Source organism: Nerophis ophidion, linkage group LG12 (assembly GCF_033978795.1).
Source record: "Nerophis ophidion isolate RoL-2023_Sa linkage group LG12, RoL_Noph_v1.0, whole genome shotgun sequence".
NCBI lineage: Eukaryota > Metazoa > Chordata > Actinopteri > Syngnathiformes > Syngnathidae > Nerophis > Nerophis ophidion.
Genome location: NC_084622.1, coordinates 61,768,374 through 61,787,121, shown reverse-complemented (window position 1 = coordinate 61,787,121; position 18,748 = coordinate 61,768,374). Strand labels below are relative to the sequence as shown.

Here is an 18,748-nt window from a genome sequence, read left to right as displayed (position 1 = left end):
TGTGGAAATACTGTCAAAGCCTAATGGGCTCCTTTTTAAAAAGGGGGTAGAAAAGCGCTATAAAAGTACAAACCCCGTTTCCATATGAGTTGGGAAATTGTGTTAGATGTAAATATAAACGGAATACATCCATCCATCCATTTTCTACCGCTTATTCCCTTTCGGGGTCGCGGGGGGCGCTGGCGCCTATCTCAGCTACAATCGGGCGGAAGGCAGGGTACACCCTGGACAAGTCGCTACCTCGTCGCAGGGCCAACACAGATAGACAAGACAACATTCACACTAACATTCACACACTAGGGCCAATTTAGTGTTGCCAATCAACCTATCCCCAGGTGCACGTCTTTGGAGGTGGGAGGAAGCCGGAGTACCCGGAGGGAACCCACGCATTCACGGGGAGAACATGCAAACTCCGCACAGAAAGATCCCGAGCCTGGATTTGAACCCAGGACTGCAGGAACTTCGTATTGTGAGGCAGACGCACTAACCCCTCTTCCACCGTGAAGCCCGATTTGCAAATCCCTTTCAACCCATATTCAGTTGAATATGCTACAAAGACAACATATTTCATGTTCAAACTGATAAACATTTATTTTTTTTGCAAATAATCATTAACTTTAGAATTTAATGCCAGCAACACGTGACAAAGAAGTTGGGAAAGGTGGCGATAAATACTGATAGAGTTGAGAAATGCTCATCAAACACTTATATGGAACATCCCTCAGGTGTGCAGGTTAATTGGGAACAGTTGGGTGCCATGGTTAGGTGTGAACGCAGCTTCCATGAAATGCTAAGTAATTCACAAACAAGGATGGGGTGAGGGTCACCACTTTGTAAGCAAATTGCCGAACAGTTTTAGAACATTTCTCAACGAGCTATTGCAAGGAATTTAGGGATTTTACCATCTACGGTCCGTAAAATCATCAAAAGGTTCAGAGAATCTAGAGAAATCACTGCACGTAAGCGATGATATTACGGACCTTTGATCCATCAGGCGGCACTGCATCAAAACCCGACATCAGTGTGTAAAGGATATAACCACATGGGCTCAGGAACATTTCGTAAAACCACTGTCAGTAACTACAATTGGTCGCTACATCTGTAAGTGCAAGTTAAAACTCTACTATGCAAAGCGAAAACCATGTATCATCATCACACAGGAACGTCGCCGGCTTCGTTGGGCCTGAGCTCATCTAAGATGGACTGATGCAAAGTGGAAAAGTGTTCTGTGTTCTGACGAGTCCACATTTCAAATTATATTTGGAAACTGTGGACGTGGTGTCCTCCAGAACAAAGAGGAAAAGAACCATCCGGATTGTTATAGGCGCAAAGTTCCAAAGCCAGCATCTGTGATGGTATGGGGGTGTATTAGTGCCCAAGGCATGGGTAACTTACACATCTGTGAAGGCACCATTAAGGCTGAATGGTCCATACAGGTTTTTTTTCAACATATGTTGTCATTCAAGCAACGTTATCATGGACGCCCCTTCTTATTTCAGCAAGACAATGCCAAGCCACGTGTTACAACAGCGTGGCTTCGTAGTAAAACAGTGCGGGTACTTTCCTGGCCCGCCTGCAGTTCAGACCTGTCTCCCATCGAAAATGTGTGGCGCATTATGAAGCATAAAAATAAGACAACAAGACCCCGGACTGTTGAACAACTTAAGCTGTACATCAAGCAAGAGTGGTAAAGAATTTCACTTTCAAAGCTTCAACAATTAGTTTCCTCAGTTCCCAAACTTTTATTGCGTGTTGTTAAAAGAAAATGTGATGTAGCACAGTGGTGAACATGCCCTTTCCCAACTACTTTGGCACGTGTTGTAGCCATGAAATTCTAAGTTAATTATTATTTGCAACTAAAAAAAAAACTTTATGAGTTTGAACATCAAATATCTTCTCTTTGTAGTGCATTCAATTGAATATGGCTTGAAAAGGATTTGCAAATCATTGTATTCCGTTTATATTTACATCCAACACAATTTCCCAACTCATATGGAAACGGGGTTAAAAATATTTTTTGCAAACCAGTAATTATAGTCTGCAAATGATGTGTTGTCGTTGAGTGTCGGTGCTGTCTAGAGCTCGGCAGAGTAACCGTGTAATACTCTTCCATATCAGTAAGTGGCGACAGCTAGCTAATAGCTTAGTGGATGTTGGAAATGGCGGAAGGCAGGGTGCAGGTAAAAAGGTGTCTAATGGTTAAAACCAAAAATAAACAAAAGGTGAGTGCCCCTCAGAAAAGGCTTTGAATGTTAGGGAAGGCTATGCAGAACGAAAGTAAAACTGAAAAGGCTGCAAAGTAAACAAAAACAGAATGCTGGACGACAGCAAAGACTTACTGTGGAGCAAAGACGGCGTCCACAGTGTACATCCGAACATGACATGACGATCAACAATGTCCCCAAAAAGAAGGATGGAAGCAATTAAAATATTCTGGATTGCTAAAACAAAGTAGATGTGGGAAATATCGCTCAAAGGAAGACAAGAAAGTGCTACAGGAAAATACCAAAAAATTGAGAAAAAACCTCAAATTAGGAGTGCAAGACAAGAACTAAAACACTACACACAGGAAAACAGCAAAAAATTCAAAATAAGTCACGGCGTGATGTAACAGGTCGTGACAGCACACCTACTTGGTAATGGCCAGCACGGTGGAAGAGGGTTTAGTGCGTCTGCCTCACAATATGAAGGTCCTGGGTTGTTCTGAGTTCAATCCCGGGCTTTTTCTGTGTGGAGTTTGCATGTTCTCCCCGTGACTGCGTGGGTTCCTTCCGGGTACTCCGGCCTCCTCCCACTTCCAAAGACATGCACCTGGGGATAGGTTGATTGGCAACACTAAAATGGCCCTAGTGTGTGAATGTTGTCTATCTGTGTTGGCTCTGTGATGAGGTGGCGACATGTCCAGGGTGTAAGTGTCTTCCGCCCGAATGCAGCTGAGATATGCTCCAGCACCCGCCGCGATCCCAAAAGGGTCAAGTGGTAGAAAATAGATGGAAGAATGGTTATGGTTTGAAGTCATATCCAACAATTGCGACGACGACTTTTTACTTTCAACTGAGTTTTGTTTTTGAATGTTTTCTGATGATTTAATGATTTGTGCCTCCGGATTTTTTCAACGCAAAAAAGGTGCCTTTGCTCCTAAGAGGTTGAAAAACACTGCAGTAGCAGACGAATAGAAATGTTTTTTTGTGTTTTTAAGAGTCGTGTTAAATTTGAGGATATTATGGGTACAAGTAAGAGTAAAATCACTCTATTATAACAAAACGTCGGACCAGGAAGTGGTTAAACTGCTGGGGCCGTAAGGGACAAACGGTAGGAAATGGATGGGAGGATGGAATTGTTACATCCATCCATTTTCTACCGCTTATTCCCTTTTGGGGTCGCGGGGGGCGCTGGCGCCTATCTCAGCTACAATCGGGCGGAAGGCGGGGTACACCCTGGACAAGTCGCCACCTCATCACAGGGCCAACACAGATAGACAGACAACATTCACACTCACATTCACACACTAGGGCCAATTTAGTGTTGCCAATCAACCTATCCCCAGGTGCATGTCTTTGGAAGTGGGAGGAAGCCGGAGTACCCGGAGGGAACCCACGCATTCACGGGGAGAACATGCAAACTCCACACAGAAAGATCCCGAGCCTGGATTTGAACCCAGGACTGCAGGAACTTCGTATTGTGAGGCAGATGCACTAACCCCTCTGCCACCGTGAAGCCCCGGAATTGTTACATCAAGTTTGTAATTAGTCACGTGGCGTTTTGTTGAAGTCATCTCTAAAACACGTGAACAGTGTTTACTTCCTGGTCCTTTACACTAGTAAAAAACGCAGTATTTAAAATGATCACTATGGAATGCCATTTACTACCGCTTGTCCCTTTCGGGGTTGCGGGGGTGCTGGAGCCTATCTCAGCTGCATTCGGGCGGAAGGCGAGGTACACCCTGGACAAGTGGCCATCTCATCGCAGGGCCAACACAGATAGACAACATTCACACTCTAGGGCCAATTTAGTGTTGCCAATCAACCTATCCCCTGGTGCATGTCTTTGGAGGTGGGAGGAAGCCGGAGTACCCGGAGGGAATCCACGCAGTCACAGAGAACAGAAAAGCCGCATCTGTTCCTTGTTGTGGTTGCTTTGCAGCTTTGCATGCAAACTCCACATAGAAAGACCTGGAGCCGGGGATCGAACCCAGGACCTTCGCGTTGTGAGGCAGACGCACTAACACCTGTGCAACCGTGCTGTAGCAGACCAATAGAAATGTTATTTTGTGTTTTTAAGAGCCGTGTTAAATTTGAGGATATTATGAGTACCAGCAAGAGTAAAATCACTATGACATTGTAACAAAACACACTTAATTGGTGCACGTTTACTATTTACTTTTGTGTTTTGAACTCATTTTACTCAGCAAACTTACCTCAGAGCTGTTCCATGTCAAACAAGAACTTTTCAGCCGAGAGTTTGGCTGTTAGTTCGTTTTTTTCTCCAGAAAAAGTTGTCAAGTGTGTAGACTCAGGCCCCGTTTACACTAGGTCGGATATAGTTATCCAGGGTAAATTCCACCTAACCTTATCTGTGTCCACACACAATAATGCTACCGTTTAAGACCCCCTCCCATGTCATAGTCGCCTTGCTTTGCTTCGTGTGCAAGTTCTTGAATTTAACTTATCTGAACAATATCCAGTGTTGTGGTATTTTAATTACCTGGAATCCAGTGTGCTGTGGGGCCCTATTGTAGTAAATCACACCTGAGCCATCATAAATTAATCAATCAATCAATGTTTACTTATATAGCCCTAAATCACTAGTGTCTCAAAGGGCTGCACAAACCACCACGACATCCTCGGTAGGCCCACATAAGGGCAAGGAAAACTCACACACAGTGGGACGTCGGTGACAATAATGACCCAGTGGGATGTCGGTGACAATGATGACTATGAGAACCTTGGAGAGGAGGAAAGCAATGGATGTCGAGCGGGTCTAACATGATACTGTGAAAGTTCAATCCACAATGGATCCAACACAGTCGTGAGAGTCCAGTCCAAAGCGGATCCAACACAGCAGCGAGAGTCCCGTTCACAGCGGAGCCAGCAGGAAACCATCCCAAGCGGAGGCGGATCAGCATCGCAGAGATGTCCCCAGCCGATACACAGGCAAGCAGTACATGGCCACCGGATCGGACCGGACCCCCTCCACAAGGGAGAGTGGGACATAGAAGAAAGAGAAAAGAAACGGCAGATCAACTGGTCTAAAAAGGGAGTCTATTTAAAGGCTAGAGTATACAAATGAGTTTTAAGGTGAGACTTAAATGCTTCTACTGAGGTGGCATCTCGAACTGTTACCGGGAGGGCATTCCAGAGTACTGGAGCCCGAACGGAAAACGCTCTATAGCCCGCAGACTTTTTTTGGGCTTTGGGAGTCACTAACAAGCCGGAATCCTTTGAACGCAGATTTCTTGCCGGGACATATGGTGCAATACAATCGGCAAATCAAATCTTTATTAGACACGAAAGTACACAATGTGACAAAGAACAGTTGACAACAATCAATCTCGGGATCTAGATATCTGGTCAGGACACTTCTCACGCCTTTGCCTTCACCTGCATTGTCCATTCTTTTTTGATGATTTTATATACTCTGGACCTAGACGTTGAGTCCGCGACATACATGGCGGACAATAACTGATACAGTCTGCTTTGCCAATCCAAAAGCATTCGGTGTTTTCCGTAGTTAGCCTTCCCTCGACGGCCAGGAAAGACTAAGGTATAGACGCTACCTTTTTTTTATCACATCCATGGGAGACTGCATTCTGGTTGACTCTCCTTCGATAAATGGACGGTACTTTCGGCAGAAATCACAGCTAACCTGGACATTCGAAAGTTCTCTTGCCATCTGAGAAGTGTTGTATCCGAAATAACTGCAACCGCTTACTCTTAAGGTATTCCTGTGTGATTTCCACAAGCGTTTGCACGTGTAGAAGAAGTAACACGGCATGTCTGGATGACTTGCCTCCATATCTTCAGTGGTTAGCTCCGAGTTATGAAACCGGTTGTTATGAAGCTGGCTGTGGCGCGTTCTTTGTGACGTCACTTCCTGTGTGGGGCGCGGTCTTTCTGGCGTCACTTCCTCTCTAAACGATCAATGAGTCCATACAAAGCTAAGAGCCAGAGATTCAAGAAATACACGGCGCACTTATCCGTGTAAAAATTTGTCCGAGGAGGGGGACCTTAAACACTGCTTTAGAGTGGTTGAAACAGGGCTTAGGCTAAATAATTATTAGTTTAAAGTAGGGTTGGGCGATATATCTGATACACTCGATATATCGCGGGTTTGTCTCTGTGCAATATATATCTCTATATCGTGATATTCGAGTATACGTTCTCACGTAGTTGCTTTTAGCTGCAGGCATTACACTGGAGGCGTTTCTCACTATTTCTTGTATCTCTTTCTCAAAGACGTAAAACAAGCGCACCTTCTTACATAAGTCAAATGCGCTGCTGATCCGCCTCCGCTTGGGATGGTTTCCTGCTGGCTCCGCTGTGAACGGGACTCTCGCTGCTGTGTTGGATCCGCTTTGGACTGGACTCTCGCGACTGTGTTGGATCCATTATGGATTGAACTTTCACAGTATCATGTTAGACCCGCTCGACATCCATTGCTTTCCTCCTCTCCAAGGTTCTCATAGTCATCATTATCACCGACGTCCCACTGGGTCATTATTGTCACCGATGTCCCACTGGGTGTGAGTTTTCCTTGCCCTTATGTGGGCCTACCGAGGATGTCGTAGTGGTTTGTGCAGCCCTTTGAGACACTAGTGATTTAGGGCTATATAAGTAAACATTGATTGATTGAAATACGTCAATCTGGTAACAAATGGAGGAATAATTAATTCCCAAGAAAAAACGCACGGGGTCCATCGTCTGGCGGTGGTTTGGCTTCAAGCGCTAAGATGTTGAACAGACAACCGTAATATGTCAAGTATGCGGCAAAAGCGTTGCTACAAAAAGTAGCATTACTGCTAATGTGTAGCATTATTTAAAAAGTCACCCGCTAGAGAATGAGGAGTGCTTGAAACTCCGCATGTCAACATCTCGGCCGGTGCCACACTCACAAAATGCCGAAGCAACCATTTCCAGATGAAAAAAATTGTCAACAAGAGAAGGAGATAACCTAACACATAGCAAAGTACATACACTATTATATTTCCTATTATGCAGCTAATTTTTATTTGACAGGTATTGAAATATCTTGTGTGCGGAAGATGATGGATGGATGGATGGATGGATAGACATCATACACAAAAGTGCACTTTTTTTGTTTTAAACTATTGGAGTGGCGTTCTGTCAAAAAGTGCACGTTAATTTAGTGTGGTTTTGATATGTCATCTTAGTGACATCATGCACAAAAGTGCACTCATAGCTTGTTTTAAAATGTCTGACAATCTTGCACTTTCTGTTTTGGAAATGACATGAATGTGTGTGCCACTGCTTAATATATACAGTTTTGGTAAATTGACATAGTTGTGATTTCCCTTTCTGCATGAAAGTTAAACATGAGCATATATGAATGCAGTATGAACAAGACCGTTTTAATGTAGATTTATAGAATCATCATACTGGTGCGATTATATGCATCAAGTGTTAATTCAAGGCTAAGGCGAAATATCAAGATATATATCGTGTATCGTGACATGGCTTAAAATTATTAAGATATTAAGAAAAGGCCATATTGCCCAGCCCTAATTTAAGGGGTTCTCCGGATTAGTGTAGACACAGCCTCAGTTAAAACAATGTTCTGTAGTTTTTAATTGTGGCACATTAAAAACAATAGAGAAACAAATCCACAGTGTTAATTATCCAATGCAATAATAACAAGATTCTTGCAAAGTCTTTGTTTACCAAAAAGTAAACTTTCCTCCTGCCCCAAATGCACACTATTAGAGATTAGACTGTTGTATTGAAGAAGACAAAATGCAGTTCCTCTTCAAGTTTCCTCTTCAACAGAAAAGCCGCATCTGTTGCTTGTTGTGGTTGCTTTGCAGCTTTCCTTTTTGTGAACTCTCATGCTTTCACAATGTCACAGCGTGAGTATGACTGTATCCTCCTGTTGTGACGCCTAGTTTGGCACAGAGACGCAATTGGTTGAATAAGGCCAGTGTTGAAATTCACATGTATGAGAATAACTTGATGCATCAGCAAAATGTTGATTTGATACAATCCAATCGACTTTATTTATATAGCACATTTCAAAAAATAACAGTCTCACAACGTGCTGCACAGAAGTTGAGACATACATACTAGGAGAGTCAATAACATAAAACATTTAACTATACTATACTATAACATACTATACTATAATATTGGTCCGCATTGCCGGCAGTAAATCAGACCTGTTTCCAGTGTGGGTTGGACTCCGCCAAAGCTGCCATTTGTCACCGATTCTGTTCATAACTTTTATGGACAGAATTTATAGGCGCAGTCAGGGCATTGAGGGGATCCGGTTTGGTGACCGCAGGATTAGGTCTCTGCTTTTTGGAGATGATGTGGTCCTGATGGCTTCATCTGACCGGGATCTTCAGCTCTCACTGGATCGGTTCGCAGCCGATTGTGAAGCGACCGGAATGAGAATCAGCACCTCCAAGTCCGAGTCCATGGTTCTCGCCCGGAAAAGGGTGGAGTGCCATCTCCGGGTTGGGGAGGAGACCCTGCCCCAAGTGGAGGAGTTCAAGTACCTAGGAGTCTTGTTCACGAGTGGGGGAAGAGTGGATCGTGAGATCGACAGGCGGATCGGTGCGGCGTCTTCAGTAATGCGGACGTTGTATCGATCCGTTGTGGTGAAGAAGGAGCTGAGCCGGAAAGCAAAGCTCTCAATTTACCGGTCGATCTACGTTCCCATCCTCACCTATGGTCATGAGCTTTGGGTCATGACCGAAAGGATAAGATCACGGGTACAAGCGGCCCAAATGAGTTTCCTCCCCCAGGTGGCGGGGCTCTCCCTTAGAGATAGGGTGAGAAGCTCTGCCATCCGGGAGGAACTCAACGTAAAGCCGCTGCTCCTCCACATCGAGAGGAGCCAGATGAAGTGGTTTGGGCATCTGGTCAGGATGCCACCCGAACGCCTCCCTAGGGATGTGTTTAGGGCACGTCCAGCTGGTAGGAGGCCACGGGGAAGACCCAGGACACGTTGGGAAGACTATGTCTCCCGGCTGGCCTGGGAACGCCTCGGGATCCCCCGGGAAGAGCTAGACGAAGTGGCTGGAGATAGGGAAGTCTGGGCTTCCCTGCTTAGGCTGCTGCCCCCGCGACCCGACCTCGGATAAGCGGAAGATGATGGATGGATGGATGGCCATCTCCGGGTTGGTGAGGATATCTTTCCCCATTTGGAGGAGTTCAAGTACCTCGGAGTCTTGTTCACGAGTGAGGTAAGAAATAGCTTTTTAAAGTTAAAGTACCGATGATTGTCACACACACACTAGGTGTGGCGAAATTTGTCCTCTGCATTTGACCCATCCTCTTGTCTCTCCCCCGTGCCCGGGAATCATTTGTGGTGATTTAACCCCCAATTCCAACCCTTGATGCTGAGTGCCAAGCAGGGAAGTAATGGGTCCCATTTTTATAGTCTTTGGTATGACTCGGCCGGGGTTTGAACTCCCAACCTACCGATCTCAGGGCAGACACTTTAACCACTAGGCCACTGAGAAGGTGTTTGAGAACATGAGATCATTTTGGCTGTCTTTTCAACCTTCCTCAGAGCAGTTGTCATTTCCTGATGTGACGTTGTCTGTAAAAAGCAATGTTTTGCGCTCCAACATCGCTTATTGTGTTAAATCTATTTGTTTGCACACCAGAATATTTTACTTATGGTGTTTGGAGGATGTTTCTATATGCCGGCGGTAGTGATTGAGGCTTGTTAGGACACACTGCTGTCAGACACATTTTATTTCATTTTCATTTTGCTTTTATTTAACCAGGTAAAATATATATTGAGATTAAAATCTCTTTTGCAAAACTGACCTAGCCATGAGGGCAGCAAAAAACAGGTTTCATAAATACATCGAACAAAACCAATAAACAGGAGTAGCCACACACGTTAGAAGTACAAATTACTTGCAACATAAACACAAAATCCAATCCAATCCAATCCACTTTATTTATATAGCACATTTAAACAACAATAACGTTTCCAAAGTGCTGCACAGCCATGTTAAAAACAATATTATGCTCCACCAATGACTGAACAAAACAAAAAATGAATAAAAATAAAACCAATAAAAACAATATAAAAACAAATATGATTAAAAACTATTTTAAAGGGTAAAATCAATTAAAACAGTAAAATAAAAATAAAAGTGTATAAAAAACACAGAGGACAGAGGACCACACAACTCACGTAGTGTTAAAAGCCAAAGAATAAAAGTGGGTCTTAAGACGAGACTTAAAACACTCCACTGTGGAAGCAGTTTGAACATGGAGGGGCAGAGTGTTCCAGAACTTAGGGCCGACCACAGAGAAGGCCCTGTCTCCCCTGGTCTTAAGTCTGGTCTTGGGCACCACCAGCTGGAGCTGGCTTTCGGACCTCAGAGCGCGCGCAGGGATGTAAAAATCACACAAAAGGTAAAAAAAAACTTTTTTTTTAATAAAAAACAATTTAAAAATACGTACAGTGCCCAATATAACTAGTTTCCCAATCCTTTAAAATGGACTGAAATTACCCCAAAGTGATAAGTTCAGGTAACCTCAGATCCTCAGACACAAATATACTGCTATTACAAGTATCCGGCCGGATGAAGTCTGGTTTTTGGCCTTGGTGGGACTCGCGGGAAGTTAGACTGGGCGCCTAATGTGTAGGTCCCCTCTTGCAAAGGTAATGATCCTTCAGCAGGTCAACATACAAAACATGTTGTTACAAATTGTACTTCCTCTATTTAGTCAGATTTGATGTATTCTTGGCACTGGGCGCCATAGCAGATTACTAACATACTGTGGTTTTGCCTTTGTTGAGGTGGAAAATGTTTTGCTCACTTTAATAAAAGGCTGGCTATATTCCTTTAAGTCCCTAGCGTTGCACAATTAATCACATTTTAATCACAATCTCGAGTTTGGCGGCCATGATTAAATGAGGGTAATCGTAGCCAAAATTAACATTTAAAAAGCAAGCTCCGCTGCAAGTAAAATCAAGAATTTTCACAACCACGGCGGCAGAGAACAGTGAGTCCGCCCACGCCAGAGGCCATTGTGTATGAGCACAAAACCTCATCACCATGCCAAATTGAAACATTAACATTATTAGTATTATTAACATACTTTTCCTAGGGTTTCTGCAGCCAATCGCTTTGTTTCTCCGAATTTCCCGTGCTTCACTTCTGAAATGGCGACAGGTGTGGACAATCTTGAAGACAGACGCTAGGACTGAGCGATATTGACCAAAACTGATATCCCGGTATTTTTAGGTTATATTGCTGTATAAGATATATAACGGTATTTTAAAGAAAGTGTTTAGTTTAAACTCAACACCGTATTACTGTTACCACTAGTGTTCTTAAAAATTACTTTAAAGAAGCCATTAATTCTAATAAATTATAGTTACTCATTACTCAACCAAAATAAGTCCATCCATCCATTTTCTACCGCTTATTCCCTTTCGGGGTCGCGGGGGGCGCTGGCGCCGATCTCAGCTACAATCGGGCAGAAGGTGGCATACACCCTGGACAAGTCGCCAAAATAAGTCACTTATTCCTAATATAACACATTTTTAATAAATGCAATTAATTACAAAGGAAAGTAATTCATGTGTTACTTAAAACATTTTTTTTTAAAATATGTCATATGCAGGCAGCACGGTGGTAAAGGGGTTTGTGCATGGGTGTCAAACTCTGGCCCGCGGGCCAAATTTGGCCCGCCGTGTAATTTCATTTGGCCCTTGAGGCAATATCAAATTAACATTAGAGCTGGCCCGCCGGCGTAACACCACATTCCCCGCTAATACTCATACTCGTCAACCCTCCCAATTTTCCCGGGAGACTCCCGAAATTCAGTGCCCCTCCTGAATTTCTCAACAGCCATACAGGTCACACTGAGGGTGGCCATATAAATAAGGTTAACACTGTTACAAATATGCGCCACACTGTGAACCCACAACAAATAATAATGACAAACACATTTCGGGAGAACACCCGCACCGTAACGCAACAGAAGAAATACCCAGAATCCCTTGCAGCACTAACTCTTCCGGGACGCTACAATATATACCCCCCCGCTACCACCAAATCCTGCAGGTTCCTATTAAAAGGTTAATTCGTTCAACCTTGGGCTGTGGCTTTGTTCAGTTTAAAATGTTGTCCCACTCTGTATTTGAGTTTGACACCCCTGGGTTAGTGTCTGCATCACAATACGAAGGTCCTGAGTAGTCCGGAGTTCAATCCCGGGCTTGGGATCTTTCTGTGTGGAGTTTGCATGTACTCCCCGTGACTGCGTGGGTTCCCTCCAGTTACTTCGGCTCCCTCCCACCTCTTAAGACATGCACCCGGGGATACTGTAGGTTGATGGGAAACACTAAATTGGCACTAGTGTGTGAATGTGAGTGTAAATGTTGTTTGTTTATCTGTGTTGGCCCTGCGATGAGGTGGCGACTTGTCCAGGGTGTACCCCGGCTTCCGCCCGAAGCAGCTGAGATAGCACCCGCCGCGACACCGAACGGGACAAACGGTAGAAAATTGATGGATGGATGGATGGATGTCATATGCAGTTGAGAGAAGTTTCATATGAGCAGCGTGTGCCTGCATGTATGTGTGTGTTGTCAAGTGTGTGACGTCAGCGAGGGTTTCACTTTTTTAGTTTAAGCAGTTAGTCGGCTGTTTGTCGGCTCTGATGGTTGTTCTGTTGAATCTTTTCACCGGCTAAAATGGTCACAATAAATAGGAACAATCGCCCGCCGCAGCCGCTTGAGCTACGTCGGCTCTGCGTGAAGGCAAATGTATCCTTACAAACCGATATTTACAAACGTGTTTGGTTTTTTGTTTTCTTAAAATTGTTTTTAAAGCCCTTACCTACGAAGGTTCTCATTCATCCAAGTCGTTGTCATCTTAAGGCAGGGGTGGGCATTACGTCGAACGCGAGCGACTGGTCGATCTCGGAGGGTGTGTCAGTCGATCTCAAGCCAGGCATTAAAAAATGTACATAAAAATGAGCAATCATCAATCATACCAAGACTTCACTTTCGTCAGTTGTTTGACATTCTCGGCACCCGAGGATCTTGTGAGATGACGCTGGCTGCTGCGAGCTCATATTTAAGAAAAAAATCACTAACAGGGCGGACGCAGAGAAACACATTTTATTTCTAGAGACTCCGTACCTACTGTCAAAACTCTAAAGAGCGACTGCACAGTTCCTGTCTTCACCATAAAAGACCTGTTTCATCCTGCCTGTGCTAACAAAATAAGAGTCTCAGAAAGCTAGCGTGCACAAGCTAGCAAGCTACGGAGTTTGATGCCAATGTATTTCTCCCCCGCCCTCAGCGACCGCTTCTCACTTGCTTGCCCACCCGCACACTCACTGACGTCACTCACCTGCTGCCAGACATTAAAGGGCCACACACATATGCTACTCTCATAACAAAGTGTTTAAAAAGGAGTATGCAAGTTGGACAAATGAGATGCCAAATCCAACCACTTTCATGTGGTATTGGACAGAAAGGAGGACTTTTTTTCTCCTCCATTTGAAAATGCGGACGTTATCAGCACCACTGTCTAATTCCAATCAGTGCAAGTCATCAGAATCAGGTAATACACCAACTTATATTCTTGTCTTCATGAAAGAAAGGAATCTGTGTGTGTTAAACATGCTTGTATTATCATTAAACACCATTAACTTGTTAACAAAAATGTCTCTTTCATAAATAAATGAATATAAATGATATATATAAATGAGGTAGATCCCCTCGACTTGGTCAATTGAAAAGTAGCTCACCTGCAGAAAAAGTGTGAGCGCCCTTGTCTTAAGGTGTTCAATCGTTCGCAACTGGACTGCTTGGTTTTCCGTTTGACGTTTCGCCGCTTATTCGAGTAGGCTTTATCATTTCGTGCTCATAGTTAGATTGGTCAGATCAAGTCCAACGGTTGGTGCCAAAACTCAAATATTTCTACTCCAAAAACCAGGAGGCTTTCTTTCCATGGGCAAGGATGGTTTCGCCTGATCGTATCGAGAAAAAAAAAACACTGTGTGGAAGTTGCCCTCCAGTGGGTTGTTTTGACTACCACACACTATCACGAGAGCCCGGTGTTCAGGTTTAAACAACGCTTTTATTGTGTACACCAGGGGTGCCCATTACGTCGATCGCGAGCTACCAGTCGACCGCGGGGAGTGTGTCAGTCGATCTCCAGCCAGGCTTTTAAAAAAAATAGACCTAAAAATTAGTGATCATCAATATTCACCAAGACGTCACTTAAATGACATTCACGGTACCGGAGGGTCTTGTGAGATGACGCTGGCTGCTGCAAGATCATTATTATGAAAATATGACCGAGAGGAAGGCGAGAAACACTTTTTATTTCAACAGACTCTCGCGCCGTACCTTCCGTCAAAACTAAAGGCCGACTGCACATTTCCTATCTTCACAATAAAAGCCCTGCTTCATGCTGCCTGCGCTAACTAAATACAGAGTCTCGGAAAACTGGCGTGCACAAGCGATCCCTCAGAAAACTGGCGTGCACAAGTGCTTTCCGAGACTCTTATTTTGTTAGCGCAGGCAGCATGAAGCAGGGCTTTTATTGTGAAGATAGGAAATGTGCAGTCGGCCTTTAGAGTTTTGATGGAAGGGACGGCGCGAGAGTCTGTTGAAATAAAAAGTGTTTCTCGCCTTCCTCTCTGTCATTTTTTCATAATAATGAACTGGCAGCAGCCAGCGTCATCTCACAAGACCCTCGGGTGCCGTGAATGTCAATCAAGCAAGCTACGGAATTTGCCGCCAATGTTTTTCTTGTAAAGTGTATGGAAGCTGGATGAATTAGATGCCAAAAACCAACCACTTTCATGTGGTATTGTACAGAAAGGACAACTTTTTTTCTCCTCCATTTGAAAATGTGGGCGTTGTCATCATTACTGTCTGATTCCAAATCAATGCAAGTCATCAGAATCAGGTAATACCGCAACTTATATTCTTGTCTTCGTGAAAGAAAGACATCTATATGTGTTACACATGCTTGTATTATCATTAAACACATTTAACTTGTTTACAAAAATGTCTCTTTCATAAATAAATAAATATGAATGATATATATAAATGAGGTAGATCCCCTCGAGTTGGTCAATTGAAAAGTAGCTCGCCTGCAGAAAAAGTGTGGGCACCCCTGGTGTACACGCTGCAGCACCTCCCTCGACTTTTCAGTCCCCATCTCTCTTGCTCTTTGCTCTCCAGTGTCTCTCGCTCTGCTCTCCAACTCCAACCACACTCCTGCTCCCGGCCACGACTGGTAAGAACAACAGGTCATTAGACAACCAGTCCCAGCTGGGCCATCTAATCACCTGTCAGCTGTTTTCAGAAGCCGGCCCTCTCCTGCAAGTGTGCCGACCACGCCCACCTCCACAAACTATTTTAATGCAAACGAGCGATTTTACTGTCAAAGCCATCAACAGTCGTTGAAGTGTAATTTCCCCTCGTTAGCATTGGGGTATTGTGTGGCAGAACGATCGCTATGGATCGACTACTACCAGTCCAAAAATGTCGGAATCCCCCACGTGATCATTCCATTTAATTGTAAACAAATGGCACCTTCTGGTTGATTTCTGTGACCAAAATGTTTCTAACTCCTGCTATTTGTTGGAGGCTAAACTGCAGAGTCTTTTAGCAATGATTGAAAGGGCGGTATTGTATGTGGTAGACAGGTGGTGTCACAGACCACTTCCTCCGTTCAGGGATGGTTTTACAACCTTGACATGGATGCCTTCCCTCACTCCAAACCCTTGTATTGGATCTCATTGTATTTTGTAGGCTTACCTAATGATGGGGCCAGTGTGTGTGTGTCGTCCAATGCTCTGTTCCATGAAGGCAGTGTTCCACACTAATACACTTTGGATTTTTAGGCTGCGTAAATCTGAGAAATACAGGACCCTTTCCCTCAGACCACAAGTTTCTTTTCATCTTGGGGATGACATGTCAAAGAAAATTAGTCTGAGCAAGAGCAATGTTCCCAGAAGTGAAGGTCAGATTTTTATTTTCATAAATGTGTATGTAACCAAATGAGCTGGCTATATTACACAATTATGTCAAACACCCTGCAATGTTCAGATTCTTTGGATGGATGAAACCAAAGTATGAGACAGATTGGAGGAGAAACAGGACCAATCAATCAATCAATCAATGTTTACTTATATAGCCCTAAATCATGAGTGTCTCAAAGGGCTGCACAAGCCACAACGACATCCTCGGCTCAGATCCCACATCAGGGCAAGAAAAAACTCAACCCTATGGGATGAGAATGAGAAACCTTGGAGGGGACCGCAGATGTGGGGACCCCCCACCCTGGCGACCGGTGCAATGGACACCGAGTGGACCTATTCATGACCTAAATGGCATTGGCATTAATCTGCAAATTGAATGGGCTATTAAATACGTAAAAGCAGTAACAAGATGAACTCATATCAATATAAAGGATGGTACTCTGAAAAACTGTGCTTCACATACTAAAATGTTTTAATGCATTTAACATATTGTTAGAATGTAATGCAAGTTTTTTTTGCAGTGAAGTTTGAGAAATTATTCATTGAGAATATACAAGTAACTAATTAAAACAGGTGGTTGCTAAGTGACGATTTGTTACATCGCTAAAAGCTTCTGATGCTCCCCAGCTGGCGGAGCAACTTCTTTTCAGATCTGTCTCCTGTACAGCTTGCTCATGCGAAGGACAGCGCGGACGCTCACACCAGAACTACCAACTCTTAACACCATGGCGGCCGTAACTGTTCCCTGTGCCAATGGCAACGCAACGACCACCTCTGAAGTCAGCACGGGGCAGGGAGAGCATGTTAGCGGCAAAGAGGAGCCTCAACGCGGGAGCGACCAGAGGAAAAGGGAGATCAGGCTTGTGAGTCAAAACACTATCCTGGAGAAAACCCATGAGTTTTTCCAGGTTTGCGACATTGAGAAAAAGGGCTTCATCAACCGACAAGACATGCAGGTGAGAGATAAATCATGTAAAAACTTTGATAATACTGTTTTCTGTGAACTGATATTCGAAAATGCTAAATGTTTGATCTAAATATCAGGCTATCCGTTGTTTAATGGCACTGTTCTCTTATCAGTGATGCTGAACAGGACATGGCATACACACATTTGCTTTATTCAAAGCTGCATAATTCAGAGTAAAGAGAAGGTGATAAACAAGAGGTGAATATAGAGAGCCATGTGAATGCTTTGTGGTCCAAGCCCTCCACTCACATTATTGTGCAGATTCTCTTGGTGTCCTCAGATGTCGGTCCTCACTGTTGCAAATCCATTGATGAAGCACTTGTGGGCCTTAACACACAAAAGAGCTTTGATATCACAGCCCGCTCTAAAGAGACTCACAGAGCACCACTCAATGTTGTTTTTTTGCCGTACGACAATATTGCTTACAGTGTCAGCTGTGCGTTTTCACGGCTTTGAATTACGCTGTGCCTTTATGTAATGAATGTGTCCCTCCCAGATAATACACTTAACAAGAACAGCTGAGAGTCTGACAGAGATCACATGCGTTCCCTGTATCGCCACCCTGGATTATATGGGTGGCCTCTGTCAACATTTGCAGCAGTGTAAACATGTCCCAAAAACGCACTGGCCTACAGAGGTGTGGCTATGTTGGCTTTTTTTGGTAAATACTCCAGCAGTTATTATGTCATGATTTGTTGCGTAACCCTTATGGATTCAACCTTTTAGTTGAGAATTATTTCCAAGACAATAGTGTCTTATTCTGCACATCCAAGTCCTGTTAAACGGTTACTTTCAATACTTGAAGATTTAATAAAGGCTGAAAAAAATGCTCTGAAAGAATTAAAGGGATTCACCATATTGACCTGAATATATGACACATTTTTGTCAAAGCCTGTTTAGAGAAAAAATATTTTTGGAGGCAAAATCAAAGTTAAATTATGAGGAGGAAAGAGAGTGATGGGAGAGAGGTGTATTGTCAGAGAGTTTGGGTCTGTGTGTGTGTTTTGTCTCATCTTGTCTTGTCTCATAGTAACTGTGGCACCATCGTATTGTTAGTGTACAGGAGTTTTCCTTTTGTTTTTGTTTCTATAGTATTGTTCTTGTATTATATTGTTTATGTTAAATGTGGAATGAGTGAGAGGGGTTGGGATATTATAAGCATCTGCTTCATCCAAAATGTAAAAAAATAATAAAAATAAGTGTTTTGTTGTACTGTGCAAGTTTGAAATAAATATTTCAATTAAAATATTTCAATTCAAAAGTCAAAATTATTATTTTCAGAAATATATTTTTCTGTCAGATGGGGGAGTTGTAAAAATGTATCATATTTCTGTAGGCTTTGACAACTCTGTTTCTTTGATCATGATCACCAATATACTTAAACTAATGTCAGATCTTTTCTTCTATTTTTAAACAGATTCATGTCCCAGCTACATTTATTCTGGTTACTGTGTGTGTGTGTGTGTGTGTGTGTGTGTGTGTGTGTGTGTGTGTGTGCGTGCATGCGACAGGAAGAAAAGCTCTGACTTGCTTAGTAAGAATATTTTTTTTCTAGGCGTTTCTTGCT

General features: G+C 43.4%; 1 protein-coding gene across 4 annotated transcripts in view; it reads left to right on the top strand.

Annotated features, from left to right (window-relative positions):
* The window catches only part of LOC133563668 (EF-hand calcium-binding domain-containing protein 4B-like), a 49,574-nt gene that overhangs the window by 659 nt on the left and 30,167 nt on the right, over positions 1–18,748 (top strand). For 2 of the 4 annotated variants that reach the window (XM_061917935.1, XM_061917932.1), the window contains exons 2-3: positions 15,412–15,466; positions 16,842–17,170. In XM_061917935.1, coding sequence (XP_061773919.1) covers positions 16,889–17,170 — 282 coding nt within the window. In that variant the 5' untranslated portion in view covers positions 15,412–15,466; positions 16,842–16,888. Of the gene's footprint in view, positions 1–15,411; positions 15,467–16,749; positions 16,771–16,841; positions 17,171–18,748 lie in introns of those variants that run through there. The other 2 variants (XM_061917934.1, XM_061917933.1) reach the window with 2 other exon arrangements.